The 20,047-nt window shown below is 36.4% G+C and overlaps 2 protein-coding genes across 2 annotated transcripts in view; both read right to left on the reverse strand.

The window, feature by feature from the left end:
- baz (par-3 family cell polarity regulator) overlaps positions 1–1,136 on the reverse strand; it is a 49,055-nt gene extending 47,919 nt beyond the window's left edge. Inside the window, exon 1 of the mRNA XM_090105025.1 lies at positions 623–1,136. Within this exon, the coding sequence (XP_089961151.1) occupies positions 623–742 (120 nt within the window). The 5' untranslated portion in view covers positions 743–1,136. The remainder of the gene's footprint in view (positions 1–622) is intronic.
- A 2,514-nt stretch (positions 1,137–3,650) lies between these two features.
- rut (adenylate cyclase rutabaga) overlaps positions 3,651–20,047 on the reverse strand; it is an 88,306-nt gene continuing 71,909 nt past the window's right edge. The window contains exons 8-22 of the mRNA XM_090105654.1: positions 17,527–17,685; positions 16,443–16,587; positions 15,800–15,973; positions 14,141–14,356; positions 12,230–12,415; positions 11,400–11,678; positions 10,814–11,112; positions 10,419–10,581; positions 10,013–10,096; positions 8,886–9,032; positions 8,133–8,346; positions 6,749–8,039; positions 6,202–6,552; positions 5,955–6,027; positions 3,651–5,881 (exon numbers count right to left, since the gene is read on the reverse strand). Of these exons, the coding sequence (XP_089961780.1) occupies positions 5,459–5,881; positions 5,955–6,027; positions 6,202–6,552; positions 6,749–8,039; positions 8,133–8,346; positions 8,886–9,032; positions 10,013–10,096; positions 10,419–10,581; positions 10,814–11,112; positions 11,400–11,678; positions 12,230–12,415; positions 14,141–14,356; positions 15,800–15,973; positions 16,443–16,587; positions 17,527–17,685 (4,204 nt within the window). The 3' untranslated portion in view covers positions 3,651–5,458. The remainder of the gene's footprint in view (positions 5,882–5,954; positions 6,028–6,201; positions 6,553–6,748; positions 8,040–8,132; positions 8,347–8,885; positions 9,033–10,012; positions 10,097–10,418; positions 10,582–10,813; positions 11,113–11,399; positions 11,679–12,229; positions 12,416–14,140; positions 14,357–15,799; positions 15,974–16,442; positions 16,588–17,526; positions 17,686–20,047) is intronic.

Genomic DNA, 20,047 nt, shown 5'->3' on the forward strand with positions numbered 1-20,047 from the left:
TGGCTTACAACAATGAAAGAAGATCATGTGAGGATCAGGTTACAAATTATCAACAATCTGAATGCAACTGAGATCTTATAAACTGCTGTGTCAGCAAACCTATATAACCGTTACTTTTAAATGAACTTTGCAAGGAGGAAAACATCCACATATAATTGTTACCTTACTCTTATGTATTCATATAGGTATTATATTACCTATATCTTAAGAAAAATCTATGAAATTAGCGTGATCTTCTAAATTTAGTATAGTTTACTCAAGCAAAAGAAAAAATTTTACCGCAAGTCACCATGGTTTACTGGCCACTGATATTGCCTATTTCAAATTGATAAAATGTCGCGAAAGTGGTCCCAGCTGCGCGATCGTGCATTCCACAACGAGTGATCATTAGATACGCAAAACCAGAAGTGGTCAATATTTCAAAATACTATGCCTTGTCTTAAAACATATTATATCAATGCTGATTGCTGTCATATTCAAAAACTAATTAAAATATTGTCTCTTTAATTTCGAGCATATGAGGGTAGGCACACATCTCGATGTAAACAACTTTCTGTCATAATTGATAACATCCTTAATTATTAAAGATCAGTGTGTCAAGGATAATATTAAACGTACTGACCTGTCCGGTAGCTTTTTTGTATCGGAGCGTTGCTTCCCGTACGAGGTCCCTCACCAAAAGGTCGCCAGCCCCACAAGGTACCAACACTCGTACTGAACCAAAACACACCGTCACTTTCATGTTGACACTATACTATGATTCACCAAAGCACTGCACCACTCAGCACTTTAGTTCTCGCAATATACACAGGCTTGCATATTAGTTTATGGTAAACTAACAGGAGCACAACACTACCTTACGCACATGGCAAAGGTAAGCTTGCGCTGGAGCCGATCACGAAGCACCGTTGAAACAAAAAGAACAAAAACACTGGTTTGACTGAATGTTTTCATAGCGCCCGATTCCAGCGTGCCGTATTCACTATTTCCATAAGAATCTCACTTATGGTATCACTTTATATAAATACTGTAATTGTATTCGACGTTTCACATTTCGATAAGATTACGCGGAATATAGACTCGAAGCGCGCGCTCAGCGGCAGCAACGGTCGTGGCGAGGTGTATGAATAAGAATTCGTTTGATAGTTGTAAGGGTGGCGGGCGCGGGGCGCGGGGCTGGAACCGGTTCCGTGCACCAATCGGCGGCGGCGTCACGGCGGCCACTCGGCAGCTGCCCGCGTCACACCGCCTCGTACTTCACTCACATCACATAGCCACATACCAACCGCCGTGCGTTTTGAATTTAACTACCCGTCATTACCGGCGTATCTACTGACTCACGGTTCTACAGAACCTCATGTCTTGTAACTGGAACTTGATTCATGTATTGTTAAACTAAATTCAAACATATTGTAGTACTTACCTACATATTATACCACAAAAATAATTATAGTCGATTAAATAAACGTTATACTTAACCATAAATAAACATACATATAAATTTTGGGTATTCTTTAAAATGACTCGTATTTAGGCATCATGAACTTACGTAATACAGTAGCACCTCTATAAGTCGAATATCAAGGGAGACGCCAAAAAATTCGAGTTATAGAGTTTTCAACTTATGGAGGATTTCGACTTAGGCGGATTTTGATTCGACATAAAGAGTTTGAGGTTTATTCTTATAAATTTTGAGTTACAGAGGTAAAATAAATTAAAATTCAACTTGCAGAGGTCACAAACATGTTTTTATTTATTAGAAATCAACATTATTTCAAATCATTTTAAAATAAAAAATATGGCATTAAAAAAGTCAGTATTTTTTTTGCTTTAGATAATTTGGTTGTTCTCTAGCATTTTATAATCTATAAAGAGCAGAAAATTCTTCTTTTTCAAATATACTGGTTTGCTTTATAAAATTTCGTAAGGTATTCAATGCGGTTCTTGCCTCTTTGATGGAAACCCATGGAGCGCATGTACTATTCACGTCTTCTATGTCATCTTAATCATTAGTATCGGTTTTCTGAGCTACTGAATCGATAATTTCGTCATCAGATACCTACTTAATGCAAACACGTGTTTACGTGAGTCATAAATTTATTATCGCATACTCCTAAAATGTTTTCTAAGAAACAATTATAGTGTACTGCACTGTCGGCAAGTTGTTAAAGTCCAAATGATCAAGTTGTAAAGATTGTAAAATAAAATGTTGCCATGTTCGAGATACAGAGGTCAAATTTAATTTTTCGAGTTATAGAGTGAAAATATGTACCAAAATGGCTTGGAGGGACTCGGTGATTATTTCGACTAACAGAGGGCCAAGATTTCAAGTTACGGAGGTTTTCGGGTTTGAAGGGAAGGGAACAAGACATTTTTTCGAGATTTGGAGGTTTTTGACTTATCGAGGTTCGACTTAACGAGGTGCTACTGTATTATGATTTATGATCAATATTACCATGCCAACCATACCGGTCTTATAAACAAAGGTAGCATTCTCTTTTTTATCAGCTATCAAAAGAACTTTGAACTATGAATCAAACCTTGTTCGGAACAAATTTTTTGTTGTTATGTTTTTTGTGGTTTTGCACATGCTTAATTACAATGAACTGAATTGTTTACAAAAACTTAGAATTTTTGTTCAACTTAAAATTAATTAATATCATAATATTGGAATCAATAGCGATATCGAAATGAGAAAATTGAATTCAATATTTTTCTCAACTAATAGGTAGGTAACGATTGACAAAAAATTTGATAACATTTCAATATCGATTAAAAAGTCAATTATTCTGTATTGTATGTGCAATAGATTTCACAACCGCTTCGTACATTGTCCATATCCACAATATTTCCTTAGAACCAATTGTGTTCGCGTCGTAATTTGCTGTACCTAATTAAATTAAATGCTACTTATACCTATTGCGTTTTCTTGTAATTTTATCGACATTCAATTGATGTTATTGGAAGCTGCCGATTATCTATTTTCCATTTCCAAATATGTAATAAAACCTCGATTAAACAAAATTATATGATTTCCTTGACTTAACTTCCGTAGGATGTCTTGATTTTTCAATTTGTATGATAATAAAGCGACTAAATAAAAATGTAGTAATTATTGTATTAATGTGTGTGAGTTACATGTATTTAAAAATTTAGGCTTTTAGATTGCATTATTATAATATATTCTTCTTTAATAATTGATTCATTTACTAGGTAACTACCATGTGTAATCTAATACATATTATAAAGGCGAAAGTTTGTAAGGATGTATGGATGTTTGTTACTCTTTCACGTAAAAACTACTGAACCGATTACAATGAAATTTAGCACACATATAGAGGGTAACTTGGATTAACACATAGGATAGTTTTTATCCCGGAAATCCCACGGGAACGGGAACTATGCGGGTTTTCCTTTGCAAACGCGGGCGAAGCCGCGGGCGGAAATCTAGTAATAATATAATATTGTATATACTACATAATATCATAAACGTTTAATAGTACCGTCATGTGTTTGATCAAGGCTATATAACAATTAGTATGCGGAAGACGACACAATAACCAACGACCAACATATTCATGCAGCTTATACGTTATCATAGGACCGAAGACAGCACACAAATAAACTTTTCTCAGTTATTTCAACCACTTTATTCAATTATAAAGAATTGTAATATTGCTTAATCAAATTTAAATAAATATAAATACATATAATATTAAAATACTTTGCAATTGAAATATGTAACTACACGATTGAGTTATAAATACATCTCTACAATATCAATGTTTTATTGAAGATACTCACGTTTTATTTAAATTGACTGTAATATTTATTTTAAGTCACATGAAAGAACAGTTATAAAAAGATTATTAAACACATCTAATTTTGGTTACTGGTACATATTATTATGAGGATTTTTATCACCCCAATCCTAAGTTACAATATAAATAGAAATGAAGTTGTTCAAATACTTGTTCATGTTTTCCTTGAGTTTGGTTATATAAAGAAAATTATAAATTGTAAAAATACGTAATATAAATAACAATAAAAAAGAACCATTAAAACAAGCAAAAAGTATTTGGCACTATATATTAAAAATTCGAATCGACATACTGAGAAGACGGCAAAATATATTATAATAAAAATAAATATGATCTTCACAGTACGCTAAACTATCTATATATGTATAGCACTTGACAGTTGATTAACAATATTTACAAAGATTATTAACAATTCACTAGATCTCGCAAAGATAAATATACAAGTTGAATGACTAAACCATATGTCTGTATATCGTATGGATTTTAGTTACAGTTTGGTTCAAGTTTGCGCTCGGTACAAAAACAATGAGCGCAACGATTACACATAACCACAGATATACATGAAATTATTAAACTAATAAACTCACCATATATGACTCATTGCCATTATCAAGTTAAGTACAAGCTCTATGATTTAGCCAAAAGGATAAACGTACATCACTGTTTATGACATTTTAGATATAAATCACTACCAACTATATTATCTTAAACTATCGAAAATCGAATACGACATGAAATTGACACGAAATCATCGACTAATTCCTATATTATTTCAGAACTACTGAGAATACTCAACAACAAATAATATTTTATAATGAGTTCAATTGTACTTTGGATTTGTAAGTTTGTAACTTATAATTATTCAATGAAAAATAGTAGAAATAAATACAGCGAAACTTCCTACTAAGGAAAATAAAATGTATATTGTGATGAAACATTATGGCGCAGATAATATTGGGAAAAGGGTGACTAGAATTAAAAGAAGAATGATTAAGCAACATTTGAAATACCATCGACGTTGAAAATTAAGACAGTCATTATGAAAGAAACTATTTGTATTATTTTTATGGTAACATTACACTAAATACATAATGAAATGCAGTAATACTTATAGAATATCTAGTCTATCTAATAGTGGTAATCGTATCAGATTCGCGAACAATATTACGGTGACATTAAAAGATCGCACAGCAGGGGGCCAGCCCTCGCACGCGACCCTGACGAACTGATATTGGTCGCTCACTTCCGAACACCTAGCCTTTATCACAAGTCGTACAATAAATAATTCTAAGTCAGAGCACCTTGTAATTGTAGAGATCATCGCGCACGTACCTCGCGGGGCCATCGCATGGCGCCCGCCTTTCCGCGCATAATATCATCATACAGTGTAACATTAATAGGTATATATTAACAATTTACACATAAAATACACAGATTAAATAATCAGGCACATCTTTAATGGGGAGAGCTCGCGATCGACGGATCGAGACACGCTCGTATCCTAGTCCAAAATAGACATAATCGTACAATAATAATGTTGAGTATTAGATTTCGATTAGAGAGCTGGGGGGCGCCGTCGCCTACATGGAGGCGAGGAGCAGAAGAGAATCACATGTGAGATGACGTCACGTGACGCATCACACGTCACTCTCGCCGTCAGTGACGTGCGCGGGCTGGCCGAAGTTGCGTGTGATGCACTCGCTCACCGTGCGGATGTTGGCCAGGTAGCGGTGCGCCGGTTCATCTGAATCGTAGATCGCACTGAGCGACTCTAATGACACCAAAGCTTCGGAATCCAATAACCGTGATGACGCTCGTGAGGACACATCATCATCGCGATCGAAATAGCAAGAATTGACGTCACTGAGTGCCGCTTCTGCGTCTGTTAGCCCGGCTTCGTTCAACATGGAGACGTTTTCCAAAGCGGGGTCGTCGGTGGTGTAGCCGGTGCTCTCGGGCTGACAGCCGTCGCCCTCACCCTCACCCTCTGAGCAGGAGGAGCTCCACTCTGACTGACTCTCCCCGTAGTGACCCATTTCTCTATGGTTAGAAGTGGGTACCTGGTACGAAAATAAACAAATTAATACATTTATATACGAAATAATTAAATGATAAAATATTTCACGTTCTTACCCGGTTATGAAGTCTTTCAGGGTTTTCATGCTTTTCTTTGGTATTTAAAGGCTCCTTCCTGATTGGTAGGGGGCTGTTAATACAAACATTTTAATTAACAGTTTTTCATATTGTATATATAGCATAATCAAATGTAATAATTACTATAATAATGAAACTTGACCAATTTTACTTAAAAACAAATCTAGACTGCATCATTTTTATAACAACAATTCGATAAACATTACCATCAAGTTTCAATACTCACTTCGTACTATGTTTAGAATGCGCAGGCGACGGCAAATCAACGACTACGTCAGTTGGCAACACTCCTGGGAAGTCAGCACGCGGCGACGGTACGGGGGGTGCTGCATGTTGCACATGTGTTGCATGTGTTGGATGTGCAGCATGTGTTGCATGTGTTGGATGTGCAGCATGTGTTGCATGTGTTGCATGTGTTGGATGTGCAGCATGTGTTGCATGTGTTGGATGTTGTGCAGGTGCGGGTTGTGGTGGGGAGGCGCGGGCCAGTTGCGTGATCGCAGCGAGACCAACTGCGTGTAGCGGGCTGCTGTTGTTGTTGCTCACGCGCATCGCTTCCACACACGCGTTTGCTGCCCTGTTGAGGAATATTGTGATATTTTATGCATATTTATAATTATGATTTCGTTCTATGATATACTCATTGTATAAATGTCATGTTATATTGAGAAATCTTTTACTTTCACAAACTTACTTGTAAATAAAACATTAAAAGTTTTATAGAAAATACAGAAAACAAAAATTAAATATATATTAAAGCGTGTTTACCGTACCTTAAATCTAGCTTCAGTTCTTTTCGTTCCGCTTTGGGAGAATTAACCATTACAAGATTTTTGTCATCCAGTAACCTTTGAATCTCCCGTTCGAAAGGCGGAACGCACGCTATATCTGAGGGACTGCGTTTCGTAAAAACTTCTCTACTGTCATGGTTCAAATGTTTCAGATTGCTCGGTCGACTTCCTGAACTCGAAAACGAACTCGTTCTTTGCGTAAATCTGTGCGGGACGTCCTTTTTGTCCGTTTGACTGCAACTGTCTCGCTTAGCGGACGGTTGGTGCATGTTCAATATACTTCTTTGCAATTTCTCTTCTTCTTTATGAAGATTTATACTTCCTTCTAGAAGTTTGTCGTCGAGAGAGGGTTTTTTATTGAGTCCATATTTAACATAAAAGTCATATATAACGCGCGGAGAATGTTTTCGCAATTGAGGAAAATCATACGTCGGGTTGGGATTGACGTCAATGTGTTGCGGTCGAGGCGGTTGCCACTGATTTGCTCTTGGCGGGGAAGGAGACGCATCTGTTGTACGCGAGTAGCTTTCATCTGAAGAGCTGAGACTTGGAGAGCGAGTTAGAGAGCTTAATTCATCCGCAGACGAATGTACCCGTGGACTTCTCGCCAACGGCAGACTTTCACTCGACCGAGGTCGAGGTAATCTTGCTGGCGCTCTTCTTTTATGTGCCACGGGCGGCCTCGGTTCCTGTGGTCGGGGCCAAGGAGGTACTAACGCTCGTGGAGGTGGCCACCTTGGGTTCCCGTTAATACCATGGGGCGGCGGTGGAGGAGGCGTATCTTCTACTTCTTTATTTCGTCTACCTTTGCTTCCTTTATGATTACCATTTTGATGTCCATTCGGTGGGAGTAGCGGTTCACTTTCACCCGCTACAGATGTTTCTCGAAGTGGAGGTAACCGGGACGGTGGTGCTGCGGCTCTACGTGCTGAGTTTTGTAACATCGCAAGCGGCGTTGCCACACCGCCATAAGCAGTAGGAGGATTTTGCGGCTGACTAGTTGGTATGTGATGGTTATTGCTATTCGATGGTGCTCTGTCCGTTAAAAAATACGTGGTCATTTCACCCTTGCCCTTTACTTTAACCTTTCCTCTACACACGAACTGGTATGGCAAATCTTTGAGCACTTGGAAAACTTCCTCCGTTACTTGCGTGTGGTTAGGAAGACCTGTTGAGTCCATTCGAGACGCTACGTTTACTGTGTTGCCCCAAATGTCATATTGAGGCTTTCTAGCACCGATCACACCTGCTACCACTGGCCCTACATTAATACCTGTAAAGAACAAAAGCATCGTAAATAAATTAGAGTTTATTTTCAAGCTAAAAATTGTAATTATAAAATACTTTAGTATGACTATTTTCTTACCAACTCGAAGCATGAAATTGTTATACGAATTGTCATTAATATCCTTAAGCTTATCTCTCATAGCGAACACAAATTCGACAAGCGTCGCCATATGTTTCCTCGTGCTAGCATCATCTGTCATTTTCTTGTCCGGGATGAGACCAACAGCTGCCATGTAGGTAGATCCTACTGTTTTGATTTTATCTATTGCACTGAACCGATCTTCACCCAAAAGCTGAAAGCATAATGGCTTGTTATTGCAATGTAACTTAATTAATAGCCAATAGACTAAGTAATTAGTTAGAGGTTTTATTTCTATGTGATAATGACGTGTAAAGACGCGTAAAGTGTAAATGCTAATTGTTTTACTTAATAAGATTATTAACAGGTTGGTCGTGATATAAAAACTATTACTCAACTGTTACTCGGTAAAGACGTAGTTTTTAATGGTAAGCTATTTTTTATAATAGATTCAGTACTTACAGTACTTTTCGACTTAAATTATATCTAACAAACAAACTATCCTCTGATAATATTATTACAAAAAAAAATACGTGTGGCACGACGTAAAAAAATACGACTGCCGCGGTAAAGCTATTACAAAGCATGCCTTCAAGCCACACCTTCGTGTCCATCGGAGTGGGGAGCGTGAGGTTTTTCGTTACGGAATTTCTGGATTCGGTCCCCGCGCTCAAGGTCCGCGATATAAGCTATGCAATAGCTTAAAAATGATGCTAAAAGAATTTACTATACCCAAAAAAAGAAACCACCTACCTCATCAAAATCAGCTATAATCTCGTTGAGCAGCCGCAAGCACTCCATGCCCTGGTTGTTGCCGTCCAGCTCCATGTAGAACTCGTGATAGTTGGTGATGGACGCGAACACCACGCCCACGCGGTGGTACGACTGGTGGTACAGGTCCTGTTAACCGGTACACGTGTTAGTTGCCCCGCAATCATTTCCAATTTTGGAAAGATACTGCCGGTTTCGATAAACTCTGACATATATTTATAGGTCCTGCCAACGGTACACGTGTTAGTTGCCCCGCAATCATTTCGAATTTTGGAAAGATACTGCCGGTTTCGATAAACTCTGACATATATTAATAGGTCCTGCCAACGGTACACGTGTTAGTTGCCCCGCAATCATTTCCAATTTTGGAAAGATACTGCCGGTTTCGATAAACTCTCACATATATTAATAGGTCCTGCCAACGGTACACGTGTTAGTTGCCCCGCAATCATTTCCAATTTTGGAAAGATACTGCCGGTTTCGATAAACTCTCACATATATTAATAGGTCCTGCCAACGGTACACGTGTTAGTTGCCCCGCAATCATTTCCAATTTTGGAAAGATACTGCCGGTTTCGATAAACTCTGACATAATAGGTCCTGCCAACCGCTACACGTTAGTAACGGGCCAAGGACAGAAGCATAGAGCTTGCAATCATTTCGAATTTTGGAAAGATACTGCCGGTTTCGATAAACTTTGACGCATATATTAATATTTTTAACCCATTGAGCCCCGAACGGCCCGATCGGTCCACGACACAATACATTTTCTATTGTGTCTGTGATTCCGGGGCCTGAGTTATTAATGCGAAAGAACTCTCGTGTCTGTCTGACAAATAGGTACTATAGTTTTTACTGAGAAAAGTAGGACAAGTTTTATCATTATTTTTAAATTTTATTTTTATTTTAAACCGACTTCAATAAAGGAGGCAATTCGACTGTCCTTTTTTGGGCTTGTTACCACAGAACTTTCAACCGATTTTGATGACCCTTTTTTAATTTGAAAGCTAATGCCTTTTTTTGTCCAGTTCTGACAATTTAAAAGCTAGTTTTTTATTAATTAAAATTTGCTGGAGCGAATGCGTTAAATATTTTGCTATCCAAATTACCATATTAGTCCTAAACTGATTGTCCAGAAAATGCGTCGCCACGTGCGCTGGTAGAAGATTGAATAATATTCTTCTATTAGATGCCTGCAAAATACAATCTAAGTTAATTTAAAAACATTGACACAGGTACGCATGATATTCCAAAGGAAATGACAAAAATATAAATAAAATAAATGTACCTGTTTGTGATCTAAAATATTATTATAATATAGAAAAAACACTCATTTAAAATTTGATCTATTTGTCTGATTTATCTTAAAACATGATATACAACGATTTGAACTTGTTACTTAACCTATTCTTATAAAATATATTCTTTTGTGCGCATTTCTCATATTCATAAAGCGTCATACAATATAGACTAATCTCATTGTAACTAATGTTAATGCAAACACAAGGTAGCAACCTGCAAAGCATCCATATCCCTCTTCTCATCCCGCGCTTGTAATTGCCACAAGAAGTCCAACCTCGCCGTCCATTCTGTTTGTCTCGCGTGCAATAACACGGCTAGAGCAAGTGCTACAGTCCATGCGCTCCATACGTACGCGGAGCTTACTAGACCTTCGTTGCTAGAGACATAAATAAAAAATCTTCATTAATACTTTAATTAACACTATGTATGCACTCAATTTCATTAAACCAAGATATATATTTTTTTGTTATTTGCTACATATTTAGTTATATATAAACAAGTCAAAAGACACTATTATGCTTATGCGTTATAAGATGTTTACCAGCACATTTTACTGATAATATTAACTAACTACCAGATGAACTTTTACGAATCGAAAACATACTCACTCGGTCATCAAATCGTAGCAATCGAACAGGTACTTATGGTATATCAAAATAACAGCCACATAGCCGGTTGTCATCACAGCCAGTAATATTCCCTTGACCAAAATCGGCAGTCGTAAGAACACAGCCACAGTAAGCATACTGAGACAACAGCCAAGAGTTATATATAGAGGTACTGGACACATTCTGTGTATGTCGGGACTGCTCCATAGTGAAGTTAGATCACGGGATGATCGAAGAGCCTCCATGGTTATTGTGTGCTCTGTGAGGTTTCCGCATACGTTTATCGCTTGACATGATAGCTGAAATTATATACGACAACATATGAAGAAACATAAATAATGTAGCATAAAACTGGTACAAGTGACAAATAGTTACAATTCGTATTTTGGTTAAGTAAGGAAGTTCTGTGTATTAAGGCTTTATATTGGTTCCAAAAACTAAAATAACAAATAATTTGCAACGTTACAGGTCATATAAAATGAAGAATAAGGTTAAAGAATAAGGTCTATAATTGAATCTTTCAATTACTTGTTTCAACGTATGACATTGCATGGGCATAAACTAAGGAGAAAAAAAATATTCTTACCACATTAGCTTGCCCAACAGCATACCCCAGAACGATAGTAAACGTCGTTATAGCGTTCCTCAAAGCGAAAGGTCTAGACACGTCACACGGTATGAGCCGTAACCTCGCAGCCAAAGTCAGCACTAAAACCGCTGCAGACCACACGAAAGCGATCACGAAGAGAATCAGAAGAATTAATGTCCTTGGCAATATAGCCGCTTGAAGCGCTCCAGCTGCGACTAAAGCGCCCAATGCAGCGCTTAGTGACCCCGCCCACCCTCCGTCTGTTGATGCACGATACTGAAAATGTTATATACATATTTTTTTTAAATACACATCAACATATATCCATACTATAATATTATAATATTATAAATGCGAAAGTAACTCTGTCTGTCTGTCTGTTACTCAATCACGCCTTAACTACTGAACCAATTTGCATGAAATTTGGTATAGAGATATTTTGATACCCGAGAAAGGACATAGGTTTTATCCCGGAAATCCTACGGGAATAGGTTTTTCTTTGAAAACGCGGGCGAAGCCGCGGGCGAAAAGCTAGTTTAAATATATATCTCATAATGAATAGAATTCAAGAATAAACTTAAAATGAGGAAGATGCGTTCAAGTTAATTTAATAGAGAAAGTGACGTTGTTCAACACATAGATGGCGCTAGCAGCTCTATGTCGAGCAAGTCGAGTAATGAATTACCTTGTATAAATTAAATTGAATACATGATTAAATTATTAATTAAAATATTAAATAAGATCGAATCGAAAAGAAAGATTTGATGGAATAAAATAAAATTCACATTTGAAACTTTCATATATGAAAAAACCTTAAACAACATTACTTGTGCTTCCTTATCGGCGTCCTTAAAGCAGAGTGTGAGCAGGTGCACGTGCGTGGCCTTCTCGCGGTGCACGGAGCGCGCGTCGATCGCCTGCGCCAGGTACTTGTTCACGCGGTTCGTGGGCTGGTGGTACACAGACGAATGACGCTTTTTCAACGGCCGCTTAAATTTCTCCGTCACTTTATTCTGTTAAAACAAACACAAATTCAAACGACCGACGTGATTTTGTGTCTCGTGGCGTGATCACATTACAGGGGGTGCGAACCGGGGTACACATAAGGACCACGGCATGCCGACTCCATCCATGCTCCATTGACAAACAAGACTGACCTTAGAAACGAATAGTCCGGATTTCCAAAGCAGCGTTCGTTATCAGAATTAAGAATAAAAGAAGATAGACAACATAGTAAACATCGGTCAAGTGTAAGAGATAAATTACGTTTTACTTTTATAGAGAAACATCGAAAATTTAAAGAGATTGAAAACGAATATTAAACTTTGAAAACATCAAGTTCATTTGAATAGTGGACATTTAAATTAAAAAAGTTAAAGTTATACTTTACGCTAAGACAATTTAATGATACAAGTTAATACAAATTTAAAACAGTAGTTAGTAATAAAAACTATTTATAATAAATGAACTCCATGCAGTAGGGAACATGCCATGCCGTGCTAGTGTTGGCCAATCGGGGCAGCGAGTGAAACACAGTTTTGTGCGTTCGACTTTATTTTCAAACAATACCAATAAAACAATTTAATTATTATAAATAGATTCACAACTCAATAGAAAATAAGTCGCAATTAGACACAGTGATAAATGGTATCGAGTGCTCGCGTTCTTCTGCAGCTTAGTCGTCTATTCGTTTGTTTTAAGGAAACATTAGGCGCGAAAGATATCATTCGTGAGGTGGAGACATTGACCTATAAAGTTAAGAGGGAAATAGCTCGTGTCACCCGGTGTACGGTGGAAAACAATAATACACATGAACAACACTTTTTGTCTGCGCTTACTGTTTCTGCGGGTATTTGTTGTGGAACTAATGTCCAGGGTCGGAATATCTGAAATCAACGAGCAGACGTCTCATGTTAGTTGCTGGTGTACGACGCTATCTACGTATAAATACGAGGATACACTTAGATATTTATCAAAATACACGAGTCGGGGAAAGAGAGGTCGACAGATTCTGCCATGGATTGCAACTTATTTCGGAATAGCGAAAGCTCAAACATACCAGCAACTAAAATGTCGAACGGGAACCGTTTGATGTCATATTAAAGGGAATATAGTATGTGCAAATAAAATAGCGTTGAAAAATATAACTTCTGCCTTTAGAGTCGCATAAATTCCCAATCGATTTAAGCGATATCAAATACCTCAAAAATATCATATAAATAGAAGCTCAGAGCACACTTCAGATTTATAAAAAAGCAGCACCACACGTTATTTAAAAATCCACCCAAAAATCAAACTACTGAAATATTTTTAAGCGAGATTATTTATTTGCAAAAAAATGCAGGTAGATTCAATACACTTTTACGTCTGAGAAGCCAAAGAAAAAACACAGAAAATAGCGAAATATGTGTTCAAAAGTCCTGCTCCACACTAACTGTCTTACACACTAAGATCGAGTCGTAACGAGTCGAAACCAATGGGAAACGTAAGCGCATCATTCAAATCGCAAAGCGTTTACTTTTCCCCGAGGACCAGACAGTCTACTTCGCGTCTAAGTACATTCTATTAGTTTAATCAAAAAATAGCGTCAAGTGCAAAAAATGCGTAAAGCGAGCGCAATCGCTGCATCTCCTCCACGCTTCTTTAACCGTCAATCGAATGAGATATAACCGTCACAACGGGAGATAGATGCAAGAACTGCGTCGCCCCGCGATGTTAGGCAAGTGAAGTGTGTGGACCGTTGCATGTGTGCGTAGGGCGTGGTGTTGCATGACCGCGTCGAACGTGTGGTTGTGCGGGGCGGTGGCGGGTGTGTGTGGCGCGGGGGGCGCGGGGCCGGGGGGCGCGGGGCCCGGGGGGGTGCGCAGCGCGCTCACGTCCTCCTTGAGCGCCGCCAGCCGCAGCGCCTCCGCCGAGCCGGGCTCCGCGTGCAGCGCGCGCTGCAGGTCCAGCACCTGCCGCCAACACGCACCGCTCACTGACCCGCCCTTCACTCGCCGCCCATATCGATACACTCAATGCTTGGGGCCCGAATGCCCAAGTAAAATACGTCATATCTGCCTAGCTATGGAATGATAAAAGTGTATGCACGCCTACCCATATAAATTGGATCTTTATTATTCTGTTGACTGTTGCTTGTAATTTAAGATTTAACTGCCTATCTATAGGTAATCTAAATGTTTTATTTTTTCATTGATTGAAACTCACTCTCTTGCAGACCTATTTTTTTGCAGTATTAGTATTTTGTTGATTTTGAACCCATAATAGGTACTTACAAATACACCTCATTAATAACTGTAGTCTATAGATGTACAGACTACTTTCTTAATTTTAGGCTTTCTTGATTTAAAACCTATTTCTTTATATTCTTTTAAAATGTCTGTTCTCACTCCTTACATATTCAGATTTTTCAGAGGACAAATATTAAAATAAGAGAGGGGCATTAACAACCATTCTGGCGAGGACTCATAAAAATCATTTAAAAGTTACAAACCTTATTTCTCAATAATTATCTTACACATAAAATATACATTCAGAAACTTTATATTTCCGAACTATCCAGATGAAAATGTTACATTGAACACTTTATGAATTTTATCCTCTCGAGTTCTATTTGGACATAGTGGAACATCAAATATTGCAATTTTTCCTTAATTCACACGTGTGTCATTCGTTAACAAATATATAGAGGACTGTTTTAATACAAACAGATTGTATCAATAAAAATATCGATCCAATGGGATACTTAAAAAAAATACGAATTTGTAGACTTAAAAAATCTGGTTAAAAAAGTAATTTTAAGAATTATGTTAAGGGAGCTACGATAATAATACCTACTATGGTTTAAGAATCTCGATAGAGTCCCACTCGCTACTCTATGAACATCGCAGGCGCCAAGCGAGACATACAAACGCAAGTGCACATCAATTTGACACGTACAACAATACATCGAAAGCACATTATTCTTTCCTCTGTTTTCATTTCTGGCGCCTACTATATCACAGTTATTTCAAATCAACTTTTATAGTACCAATTATTTTGGAATATAAGGAACAAAATGGGCCAGTAAATTTATTTTACAAAAATAATCAATGCATACTTGGAACTTTTTCGCTATCATTATTAAGCTTCTAAAGAACATTTTAATACTAAACAATATCAGTAACAGGGTAAATAAATAGATAATACTTACCTTCAAAGTATGTCGATAGAAGTATCACTTATATAGAAAACATTGTAAAGTCAAGCCGCCGACACGGTCTTGTAATATTGAGACGTGTCCATATAAAAGTTGTGCAAGACGAGTTTGAAAGACGCCACAGTGCATAAATACGTATTATAAATATATTTCTTAAATAAAATTATATGTGGGTAGTTGTGAAATAAATGTCAAATACCTTCCTAGCGGCGTTCGCTTTGAGCTCTTGCGGGGAGGCAGCCATGTTGGAAAATGGCACGTCGACGTTAAATTTGATCGAATGTAACAGTTGTACGACAACATTTGAAACGTTTTTGAAGGAGAGCTTCCGACGGGTCCCTGAACTCAGACCCATACCGGCTGTAAGGCACATCTGGAATATACAAAATATTTTTTTTAATTTATCTATAAGTAATAAAAAAATACTGCTTATGAAAATACATATTACATATAATCTAAGGAAGAGCTACCTTACAGGTAACGTGTATTTAATTGGATAATTAGTTCCTGACGGGACCCTCATTTCGTTTATCTATTATTTACAGACAGCGTTCCCTAATTTTATAAATACATACTTAAAGGAAAGGTTCCCCCGATCGCTTTACTACTTTACGTGAGACACAGGTTTCGGGTTTACATTAATAATAAGGATAACATTGCGTTAAATTAGTATAAAAAAATTGGATTTTCGGCATCACTATAAAAATAATATGATATATCAATTGCAATCGATTGTGTTATAGGTATTTCTTGTAAATTTTTAAGAAAAAATTTGCAGTCACGATGGAAAGTTGAAATTATCACAAAGCTCAAAATTTTAATCATTTAAAAGAATCACATACCTTTCTTCGCCTAGGAGGTGGTATAATGAAATAGGTCTGTATCGAATGGTCCCTCAGATACGCGTTGCGACTAGCGCCGTGCCCCGGCTCCACTTCGTACGCGCCGCCCAAGCACTCTAGCGTCGCTTGCGTTACATGCACTCGTCTGGAAATTTATACAGATCTATTGTAAATATATTTTTAACTTTATTTCATGTCAGCAGACTGTACATTTTAAACTCAGCTTTCGATGTTTCCAAAGAAATTACAAGTGTCGAAAATAATTTGTTACAGAATCGGAATTTATCTTTACGGAGATTTATTTTATACAGGGTGTCCCACTATTGGTATACTAAGCGCGAAGGAACTTGTAGTTTTGCATACACTGATCACGTAAAAAATACTTAAAAAAAAAATTACGTCCAAAATTTTTTGCTAAATTTTTCCTGAAAATCCATGTTTTCTTCTCTAGCTTAGCGCAGCCGGCATATACCGCTTCTCTAATATGAGCATTTTATCTATGAAAACATAATCTTAAACGATAGCTCACGTGCTGGTGGCAAAGTTGGGCGGCTCGCTTGTTATGGGTGTACACATAGAGTTTTAAGAATTCATCTATTTGAAAAAAAAAATGCGTCTGGAATTTTTTAATTATTTTTTACGTACTCAGCGTATGCAAAAGTATAACCTCCTTTGAGCTTAGTATACCAACAGTGGGACACCCTGTATAACGAACTGAACTGGGAAATAGATTTAATTTAATTATTGTTTGTGTGTATTCGTGTTCATATTTAAACCGAAAGCTTAATTAGTGAAACAATATTTCCGTATGTCATTATACACGGAAATAGATACATTGTATTCAAGGTTTTAATTAGTTGATTTATATAATAAATAAATGTTAATATATTAACATTTTATAGGTCTCCAAAACACGCGTAATTTCCTCTTGAATATACTATAAAAATACAAGCGTATTTTCTACTTATTAACACAACGACCTTTGAAAAAAGCTTTAATTAAGAATAAACCCATGCTCCCGACACAAGCCTCTATAAAAAGAGAGAATTACACATTTATTTATATCACAATAAGTTGTACTTACCCCGGTTCACCACCAGCCTCCATGTTGTTAGCGAGCGTGACGTCATTGGACCACACGTCGTACTGCCACTTGCGCAAGCCGAGCACGCCGCACAGCACCCGCCCCGTGTGGATGCCGACCCGCATGTTCAACTGGACGTCCGTTGCTTCCACTACGGAACTAAAGAAAATACATTACAAAAATAAACATAGTTAAAAAACGATTAAATTCACGTACAATGTAATATTTAATGTGTAAACATTTATGTAAGTATGTAGTACATTTTGAACAAGAAAAGTTTCACGACGAAAATCCGCCTGCTCATACCTTGAAGTGTGTTTTAAAGATCTATTAAATAATAATCACATTGTAACAACATTCTAACATAGTAATACAATGTTAAGTTAATATTTACATTTAAAGCTAGCAAAATTAGAACCAGTCAAAATAAAAATGTTCCACTTCTAATTTCGATCCATTCATTAAACTTTGGCATCATTAAATGTTTGCTTCTAATTAAATTAATGCTCCGAACGATAGTACGATTGTAAATATTTACACAATAGATCTTAGCAGTACATAAATCACATCTTTCCATAGTAATCCCCATGGTATTGAGTTGATAAAGCGTCAGTGAGACAAATCGCTTGAAAACTTGGCAACAAATCGAAAGTATATTTAATGTGTAAAATATTTATGTACATAATGTGGAGCACATATAAATGATAAGCAAGTTTTTTGCAACATTAAGGTCGCAACTAACATTATGAGCTAAAAATATGTTTTGTCTGAATACAAGTGTAATAAAAACACTAAAATGATAACCTAGTTTACATATATACTACCGTGAACGTAACTTGTTTTTATTCCTGTTTTATAAAATCACTATCTACTTACAAGAACCTACACACTAACCTATTAACAAGAAACGAATTATAAAAGTCAACTAAGTAGGTACGCAACAAAAACACCACTTATTTATTTATTCATACAGAATCATTCTTTGTACTAACAGTAATAATACCAAAGCGTACATAGAATTTAGTAACAACTAAAAAATAATTGTGACATATTTTTCTTAAAACTCGTCTTATCCTTTTTTAATGATCGTAAGTCGTTTTATCTTAACGAAAGCGCGCAAGGGAGTAATAAACTGTGCTAATAATTTGTATTTTACCACAATTTTACGTAGAATTTCTAATAAGCCAATATTCCCAATAAATTGGACGAGCACAAAGCTAAAACACTAAACACGTGCAACATCTTAACAATCCAGGCGTGGTAAATGACCGTCGGCCGGTTTTACAGTTTCCTCCTGTGTATTTTTGTTTACGCTAAACACTATTGCTAAAGGGAACATATAATTTATCGGTGTTTCCATTTACAAAACGTATATCGATGCTTACTCAGACTCACTAATATATTAACATTGTTATGATATTGCATTGCTTTAAGGAAAATCTCTATCAAGAAAGTTTGAGCTTCATACACAATTTTGCTAACGCACGTAAGAATGCCATAAATAATTAAAAACAAACAAATCGTATACAACGATATACGAGGATGGATTATCTGTTGTTTAAAATTTATTATTATAAACCACAAAGCAACAATTTATCAACACTAAAAAAGAAAAATGTTACAGAGCAAATTATTGCGTGCGCTCACAGTTACTCCGTTTATTTTCATTATCCCACTTCTTGGCCGTGTAATAAATTATAAATAAACATAAGTTTCGGGATTTTCTAGCAAAGAATGCTGCGAATTCGTGAATTGTCGTTTGTGTATAACTTTATTTTTTTGTTTTTATTATTTTAACAGAAACATTTACGAGGCTATTATTAAAGCATGTCTCTGTCTTCCTGTGATTTAAAAATAAAATCCGATAAATTAGAAGAGCGTCATTATGCTATTAAATATATCGGTAACGTAATTTATTTTATAACACCGTTTCCGTTTAGTCTATAGTTAAACTGTATAAATTGTTATTTTTCCTCCTCTTCCGCCTCTTAAACCAATATAAAACAATTTCATATGAATTGTATTCAAAGATTAATTATGTTAAAATAAAAAATTCTGAGTTTTCAATAAACTATGAAATTTTGTTCAAATTTTGTATCTACTTATCAAATATTATTTTCAAAAAATATTAATTTTCTGATAAATAATCCTAACTTGTCATAATTGTGCTGTCTTGAAAAAAATCTTCTAAATAATAAATTGAAACTTCTTTCCTTGACTAAGATTAACTAGGAAATGAGGAGAGCAACCTGAAGGCAAACTTTTCACAGCTCCCGTTCAAGCTTCAGAGAAGTTTTAATGAACATAAAAGTAAAAAATCATCGTTCTAGAAATTAAGACTAAATTTTAAACTAAGTATCTCAATCTTTATTTTTTACTTTTCCCATAAGTATGCTAGAGAATATTTCTTAAATTAACGTGCTTACATTTAACTTTTCTACTACTCGATAATATACCTATAGGTACCTACGTTTATGATTACTTTTTTGAATTATAAAGTAAAATGGTCAACTGTAAATAA

Source organism: Colias eurytheme, chromosome 9, assembly GCF_061535395.1.
Source record: "Colias eurytheme isolate Ceu_HAF_F1 chromosome 9, ilColEury1 Martin Lab GWU primary, whole genome shotgun sequence".
In the NCBI taxonomy this organism is placed as follows: domain Eukaryota; kingdom Metazoa; phylum Arthropoda; class Insecta; order Lepidoptera; family Pieridae; genus Colias; species Colias eurytheme.